We start from the raw sequence: 8,522 nt of genomic DNA on the forward strand, positions 1-8,522 counted from the left end.
ACAAAATCACTACCACCTTCTGGATCTATTTGATTGCTGTCTTACAGTGTCATTTAACTTGCTCTTCTGTGCTACATTTCCTGTACACTGGAAGTCAGTCTACAGATTAGATGGAATTTCAGGGTCAGCATTTTTGACCAGAATATACCAGAAGGCCCATAAGATCGGGCTGTTCCTCACAGGTCACTGGATGACAAAGCCTGTGGCCGGGTGGAGGAGTGGCACTCAGCCTGTGCCGCATGCCTCACCCTGAGCCCCTTGGTCTGTGTCCCGGCAGCGTCCCTTCCTCAAAAGCTTGTGGGCCGTTCACCAACTTCAACACCACCTGGGAGGTGGTCCCCAAGACAGTGAGCACCTTTCCCAGCTCACTGCAGTCCCTGGTCCATGGCGTCACCTCGGAAGCCTTTGCAGTGCCTTTCTTCATGATCATCTGGTGAGTAAGAACTGCTTAGACCCTTGCGAGGATTCTCCATTGAGACACGTGGACTCCTCTCCACTGGGAAATGGAAGCCCACCTGTTACGCTTGATAAGTCACTAAACCTCTGTGAGCCTCACTTTCCCATCTCTAAAATGGGCATAATAATAGTGATTTTTTTTTTAAATTTTTTTTTTCAACGTTTATTTATTTTTGGGACAGAGAGAGACAGAGCATGAACGGGGGAGGGGCAGAGAGAGAGGGAGACACAGAATCGGAAACAGGCTCCAGGCTCTGAGCCATCAGCCCAGAGCCTGATGCGGGGCTCGAACTCACAGACCGCGAGATCGTGACCCGGCTGAAGTTGGACGCTTAACCGACTGCGCCACCCAGGCGCCCCAATAATAGTGATTCTTTAAGAGCGTCGTTGAGCGGGTTCATTAAGATCCTGCAGGTGAAGCCCTGAGCCCAATGCCTGACATAAATCCAATGAACTTTGTCGATTAATATTACTGATTATTCACAAAATCACTGGCTCTTTGATAAAATAAATCATTACTGGGCAGAGAGAAGAGCACCAGGTTAGACACATGCACTTGAACCCTGGCTCTACTGCTTCTAAGTAGTCTGTGTCCTTTCTGCGCCTCCATTTCCTCACCTGGAAAATGGGGATAAGAATGGCACATACCTTATAGGGTTGTGACATGAAGGAAATGTGGTTAATGATGTAAAATGCTGGTGCGCCTGGGTGGCTCAGTCGGTTAAGTGTCCGACTTCAGCTCAGGTTGTGATCTCACAGTTCGTGAGTTTGAGGCCCGTGTCATCGGGCTCTGTGCTGACAGCTCAGAGCCCGGAGCCTGCTTCGGATTCTGTATCTCCCACTCTCTGTGCCTCCCTCCCTCCCTCCCTCCCTCCCTCTCTCTCTCTCTCTCAAAAATAAACATTAAAAAAATTTTTTTTAATGTAAAATGCATTTTTATTTTATTTTTATTTTATTTTTTAAAATTTTTTAATGTTTATTTATTTTTGAGAGACAGAGCAAGAGAACGAGAGAGAGCATGTGTGGGGGAGGGGCAGAGAGAGAGAGGGAGACACAGAATCCAAAGCAGGCTCCAGGCTCTGAGCTGTCAGCACAGAGCCCTACGTGGGGATCAAACTCGTGACCACAAGATCATGACCTGAGCCGAAGTCGGACGCTTAACTGACTGAGCCACCCAGGCACCCCTAAAATGCATTTTTAAATGTAAAACGCCAGCAGAGGACCTGACCCTTAGTAAAGGCTCAGTAAATGACAGGTGTTATATGTCAGGGTGACAAGAGTCATTGCTGCATAGTGATTGATTTTGCGTGTTAAAGTAATTCTAATCACAAATGTACATTGAGGGCTTACTGTGTGGTGGCCATTGTTCTAATTAGAGTCTTACAGTCTGTCTTCGTTATTCATAGATTTCAGGGTGTTTTTTTTCTGTATTGTGAATATGCCTACTTGCTAAAATATTTTACAACCCCCAAAATCAGTTTCAAACCATCAGTTTCATGGTCATTTGTGGACTTGCACAGAGTAGCAAAAAATTTGAGTCACCCAAAGGGCATTGTCTTAGTCTGTTTGGTCTGCTATAACAAAATATCATAGACTATGTGGCTTATAACAACAGAAATTTATTTCTTACAGTTCTGAAGACTGGGAGTCCAAGATCAGCATGATTAGGGGAGAGCCCTCTTCTGGCTTACAGACTTCTGGTGTCCTCACATAGCAGAAGGGCTGAGCTAGCTCTCTAGGGTCCCTTTTATCAGGGCACTAATGCCATTTGTGAGGGACCTAATCACCTCCCGGAGGCCCCACCTTCTCATGCCATCACCTTGGGATTAGGATTTCAGCGTACGGATTTTGCGGGCACACATTCAGACCATAGCATGCATGTAACCAGCTGAGGTCAAACAAGGCAATAAGCCTGCCATCTTCTTTCCGCTTTCATACTACAAATGTCTTTGGTGACCTATTTAGTGCCATGTTTCTTGCATTTTGTGCTTTTGGTGGCTAATTTCCCGGTATAAAACCGTCCCAAGCGTAGTGCTGAAGTGCTTCTCATGTTCCTAAGTGCAAAGAGGCTGAGATGTGCCTTACAAAGAAAATCTGTATGTTACATAAGCTTCATTCAGGCATGGGTTATGGTACTGTTGACACTGAGTTCAGAGTTAAGGAATCAACAATAATGGTAACTAAATTATCTTTAGACAGAAGCAAGATTATGTATTGATAGCTGATTTGCTCAATGAATAAGAAACATAAAACAAGGTATTGATCAGTTGACAAAAATGTTGTGACCAGTGACTCAAGGAACCTCCCCTTGTATTTCCCCTAGGGCCATTGGTTCAGAATTCACTAATCAGGTGTTCCTAGAAGCTTTATAGAATAGAACTACCACAAATAACTAGAATTGATTGTAGCTGGTATGTATTAACTGTAATGAATGAAATCATCGCAATTTACCCCATGATAGAGATATTCTTACAGTAAAGCCCCACCCAATGCAAGAAGTGAGCTTCAGAAATGTATTTGTTAAAGGCATGATACCTTTGATGAGATTAACAACATGGTTTGGGGGAGCTGTGCAGACAACCAGCCTGGAATTCTGAGGACCCCAGGATGCAGAGACTCCTGGCCCTGTGCATTTACTCCAGCTGTCATTTGGCTGACGCCATCTGGTGGCGGTTACCTGATCTGGCCATTCTTGTCCTGTGGCCATTGTATCTTCTAGAAGAGTTTCATTGATATCAGTGTTTCCAGTGGCCCTCATTTCCTCAGCCCTATCTGGGGAGATTGGACAGGAAACCACCTCCCCTTCATGGAATGGAATGAGTTGCCTACTCTTTTCCTGGGGGCTTGCTCTCCACTCCACTTGCTCCTCACCCCAAAGACAGTCATTTCAATCACCCCACTTTGAGATCTGGGACTACATGGAAGATAGGAGCCAATTGCCAGTTGCTTTTATTCAAAAATGTATTATCCTAGGCTTGTTGTCCCTGGGGTTTACTATATTATCCCCATTTTACAGATGAGGAAACTGAGACGAGGGGGGTTCCACAGTGATTATCCACAGCCAGTGCATTCTATGCTGAGCTGACTTTCTGGACCATTTCCTTGTCTCTCCCTATCATATTCTATGTGCCAAGGGAACAGCAACAACTTTTAATATTAGCTTAAAAAGCAAGGCATGAATCAGTCTCTGCTACCACTGCCAACTCACAACCCCTCTGGGGCCATTTCTGATTGCCCTCTGCTTAGGATGAATGAGTTTTGTCTTTCTTTTTCTTTTTCCTTTTCCTTTCCTTTTCTCTTCTTCCCTTTCCTTCCTTCCTTCCTTCCTTCCTTCCTTCCTTCCTTCCTTCCTTCCTTCCTTCCTTCCTTCCTTCCTTCCATTCCTTTCTCCCTCCCTCTCTTTTTTTCCTTCCTTCTTTTCCTAACAACAGTAAAACTGTCCTGGGCAAAATGGATCAGGTGGTTTTTCTAGTGGCCTTCAAATGGTGCAAACTCCCTACTGACCTCTCCACCTTGTGTTGCAGCCTCATTATGTTTTATTTCATCGCCCTTGCCGGAGCACACAAGCGGGTGGTGGTCCAGCTCCGAGAGCAGCTGTCCCTGGTAAGGAAGAGCAGGTCCAGAGGGTCATGGCTGGGGACCTTTACCCAGGACATCTAACAGAAAGTGGCACTTTTCCCAGGGAGAGGGTGGAATGCTGTGGCCCCGCTCACCACCACTTTCCTAAACTCTGCATTCAGGCCGGGCCTTCCCCAGCTTCATTCATCCAGTCTTTCAACATGTGTATTGATCACTCCCTGCTCTTCACACTGTGCTGGGATACGGTGGTGATAAAGGGAGACAAGATTGCTAAATAGTTACAGAAAAAGTGATAAATTTCAATAGCAGTAACTGCCATGAAGAGAACACAGACAAGATGAGTGGCCATCTACTGCTGTCGATGGTGGCCCCTGAAGCCCACTTTGAGGAGGTGACATTGGAGCTGAGACTTGAATGCTGTGGGAGGTCTTGGGGATGAGAGTAACAGGCAGAGGGGACAGTGAGGGCACCCCTGGGGCTGGAGGACGGTGGCTTATCAGCGGGGGTTACAGCACAGTCTGAAGGCTCTGTTGAGAAGATTGAGTTTAATTCTGAGTGTGATGGGAAACCAGTGAAATGTGTTCAGTAGCAGTCTGGTGTACATTTCTTTTTAATGTTTATTTATTTTTGAGAGAGAAAGAAAGAGAATATGAGCAGGGGTAGGGCAGAGAGAGAGGGAGACAGAATCCGAAGCAGGCTCCAGGCTCTGAGCTGTCAGCACAGAGCCTAACGCAGGGCTTGAACCCACAAACTGCAAGATCGTGACCTGAGCTGAAGTCGGATGCTTTACCAACTGAGCCACCCAGGCGCCTCCTGATGTACATTTTTACAAGACTGTTGGCCACTTTGTCGACAAGGGGCCATGGAGGGGCAAGAGTGCCAGAGGCAGACCAGTTTGGAGGCCATTACAACCATCCGGGGGTTAGGATCATTAACTGTGAGTCTGACAGGCAATTTATTAGGTTGAAATGATGATACATGTATCCAAAAATATTGAATGTGCTCTTGCACCCATCTCTGTCTTTAGGAAAGTCGTGACAAGCGTTATCTAATTCAGAAACTAACGGAAGCCCAGAGGGATATGAAGAACCGTCTAGACTGGCAGTGAGGATCCTACTGCGTGTTGCTCAGAAGCTGACCTGCTGAGCCTACAGAGTCCACCTGGGTTTGGAGCAGAGATTTTAAAATATATTTTTCTGGAGTTGAGACTTTTCCTGAAAGTAGCTCCATATTATGCAGCTGCGGTGGCTGTAACCCACCCCTAATATAACCCAGCCCCTCATTTTAGTGTCTTAGAAAGACCAGGTTCAAACCTGGTTTGCCTATAGACCAGCAGCTTGGTGACTCCCCCACAAAACTAACTTACGTAGCCGTTTAGGCTGATAGAACAAAATTTGAGGAGGAGAGCCCTTTTATATTTTTCAAAGTGCATTTGTGTTGTCTCTTACAGTTAATTGTGGGAGTCATCCGTTCATGAGACTGGGCTCGTTCTTTTGAACCAGGTTCTGGAGTTTTAGGCTGAGAAGTGTTCCTTAAGAAGTAGTAATCCTTTTTAAATGGTTCCAAGACCTGATTTTTTTTTTTTTTTCATGAAGAGAAATCCTTTAATTCAGATGTTTGAAACAGATGGTGGAAACATGGAGAGGGTGGCTATATAAGTCCAGTTACCTGGTAGTAATATGAGAGAGAAAAGCCATCCCTGCTGTGTGAATAAGGTTAAGTTTGGGGAGGAGGGGAATGCTGTGGATTGGGGGCCTTGATGTCTTAGTTCCTGGGTATTTTGCTGCCGCCTTATTACTCGGGGGTGGGGAGGTGCTCGGGGTTGGGGGGGAGCTGTCTCTAAGGTGCTGGGTATCCATAGGTCTTGAGTTCCCTTCTGGTCCTGAGTTCTGAGACTTAGCAGAGGGCCCTGGGTATCAAAATTAAGAGGCAAAGCTTGTCTTTCAAGTCTTCCAAATGCCATTTTCCTTCCTGCACTGAGGTCCCCATTTCTCATGGACACTTCACATTTCAGAGCCAGGCCGGAAAGGGCAGTTGAGTGTGTGCATGGAGCACAGGGGGCCATGGTTTATGTGCATAAGTGTTTGAGGATCATGGGTTGCAGCATCAGACCAGCCTGTGCAAGTGTCCCAGAGGACACTGAATGCTGGCATCTGCAATGCCATATGTTCAGGGCTATTGTTTCCTTGTGCCTAAAATTTTAAGTTTTATTTTACATGATAGGCAGAGTACCGCTTAAGATTTCCGTTACAGCAAAAACCACATGCAATAAATACCTCATCATAAACTTACATGGAATTGATAGCTCTGAACCTTTTAGTAAGCCTAAGTTATGGTTTCACGTAATCAGTTTGTGTCTTAATTATCTTCAGAATCTTTTTTAAAGTACTGAGTTTTGTAACAGACCATCGGAGCCTTTCTTCTGTTGTTTTCCTTCCTTTCACAGGCTCTAAACCTTTCCTCGGGAGTAACCTGGAGTTTAAAGCTGGGTACCTGTTTTGGAAAGCCGTGCTCTGCTAAGAGTATTCCCATCCCCACACCCAACCCGCCATTACTCAAAACGATGGACCCCTTGCTCTGAGGAGCAAAGAATGCTTTCCATAGTTTACACATTTCTATATATTTGTCCCTTTGCCAGATCATTTTCTTGCTGTTCCCCAAAGTTACCATTAACATGTGATACTTTTGTACCTGTGAGACAAATGAGCTTTTCTGGCTAATAACTAGTATCACAGAATTTTGAGTAACCAGAAGTTCACTCTAGCCTCACTTGAAAAAAATTCTAATTGTTGGTATTTTTACCTACTGCACTTATTTATATGTTTTTGCTTTCACCATGCTTCTGAGAACAGTCAAGTTTGTGTGTGTGTGTGTGTGTGTGTGTGTGTGTGCGCGCGCACATGTGTGTGTACATATGTAAGTGTGTGAGATGGAAACTCCCATTTTCTTTCCCTGTTATAAAATTGATACTGAAGTATGCTAATATATTCATTTTGGTTAAATGCTGCTGATTTGCATACCTCTTACTTGAATGTTTTTATATATTTTGATAACTTTAATAACTTCAAGTGATGTCTGTATAATTGTTGAAGTACAGGTCTAACAAATGTGCCTTAAAACTACTGATTAAACAGTGTCTTGAAGGTTTTAAAATGTGTTTGTGTATACTTGAATTCCTGGAGGTTTCTTGTCAGCAATGAAGTGATTGTGGAAAACTAATAGTTTATAAAGTTGTTCTTTGCCTTTTCCTAGATTCACAGAAGTTTTTTTTTTTTTTTTTTTAAGTTTATTTGTTTTGAGAGAGAGTGTGCACAGGGAAGGGGCAGAGAGAGAATCCCAATCAGGCTCCATGTTCAGCACAGAGCCCAGTGGGGCTCAGTTCCCCCAACCATGAGGTCATGATCTGAGCTGAAGTCAACTGACTGAGCCACCCAGGCACCCCAAATGACAGAGGGTTTAATGCAGTCATCAGGTGAGTGCTTTTAAGACTCCTTGGCTCTACCGAAGCCAGGAAGGAGTATAGGTATGTGGTTTTTTTTTATTATTAAAAAAATTTTTTTTTCAACGTTTATTTATTTTTGGGACAGAGAGAGACAGAGCATGAACGGGGGAGGGGCAGAGAGAGAGGGAGACACAGAATCGGAAACAGGCTCCAGGCTCTGAGCCATCAGCCCAGAGCCCGACGCGGGGCTCGAACTCACAGACCGCGAGATCGTGACCTGGCTGAAGTCCGACGCCCAACCGACTGCGCCACCCAGGCGCCCCTAGGTATGTGTTTTAAACTAAAAACACATAAAATTATTTCAAGCACTCCTCTCCCAATCCTCCACCCCCGAGAGGGAACCACTGCTAATGTTTATTTTCTTTTCCCAGAAAATTATAATACATATTCAAACAGATATATATGTGTGGTTGAATGCATGAAAAATGTATATTTTTGAGCTTCTCCCTTTTTCCTCCTTAATAACATCTTGAAGATCTTTCCATATAAATAGCCACCTGTTCTTTTTAATAGCTACATAGCATCCCATTGTATCAGTGTATACTTCCATAACGATTATGTTCCTTGCTAGGTACTTTATTTTCCACTCACCAACACTGCCCTCCACCCTCTCCCGTTGCAAACATGGGGAGTTTTAAAAGTCCCTCCAGGGGCGCCTGGGTGGCGCAGTCGGTTAAGCGTCCGACTTCAGCCAGGTCACGATCTCGCGTTCCGTGAGTTCGAGACCCGCGTCAGGCTCTGGGCTGATGGCTCGGAGCCTGGAGGCTGTTTCCGATTCTGTGTCTCCCTCTCTCTCTGCCCCTCCCCTGTTCATGCTCTGTCTCTGTCCCAAAAATAAATAAAAAACGTTGAAAAAAAAAAAAAGTCCCTCCAATCATGTCTCTATTGTCTCTATTTCCCTGTTCTGCTCCATTCTCCTAAAGAAGGTTCTTGTTACTATTATTTTTTTTGCCTACAAAACAGGGCTTTATTGGAATTTAAAATT

General features: G+C 44.7%; 1 protein-coding gene across 3 annotated transcripts in view; it reads left to right on the forward strand.

Annotated features, from left to right (window-relative positions):
* Window positions 1-5,241, forward strand: part of TMC7 (transmembrane channel like 7) — a 54,625-nt gene extending 49,384 nt beyond the window's left edge. For 2 of the 3 annotated variants that reach the window (XM_086692952.1, XM_086692950.1), the window contains 3 exons: window positions 278-433; window positions 3,981-4,059; window positions 5,063-5,241. In XM_086692952.1, the coding sequence (XP_086549078.1) occupies window positions 278-433; window positions 3,981-4,059; window positions 5,063-5,073 (246 nt within the window). In that variant the 3' untranslated portion in view covers window positions 5,074-5,241. The remainder of the gene's footprint in view (window positions 1-277; window positions 434-3,980; window positions 4,060-5,062) is intronic. The other variant, XM_086692951.1, reaches the window with a different exon arrangement.
* Window positions 5,242-8,522: the final 3,281 nt, after the last annotated feature.

This window comes from Puma concolor, chromosome E3 (assembly GCF_028749965.1).
Source record: "Puma concolor isolate L17-30 chromosome E3, mPumCon1.1.hap2, whole genome shotgun sequence".
NCBI classification, from domain to species: Eukaryota; Metazoa; Chordata; class Mammalia; order Carnivora; family Felidae; genus Puma; species Puma concolor.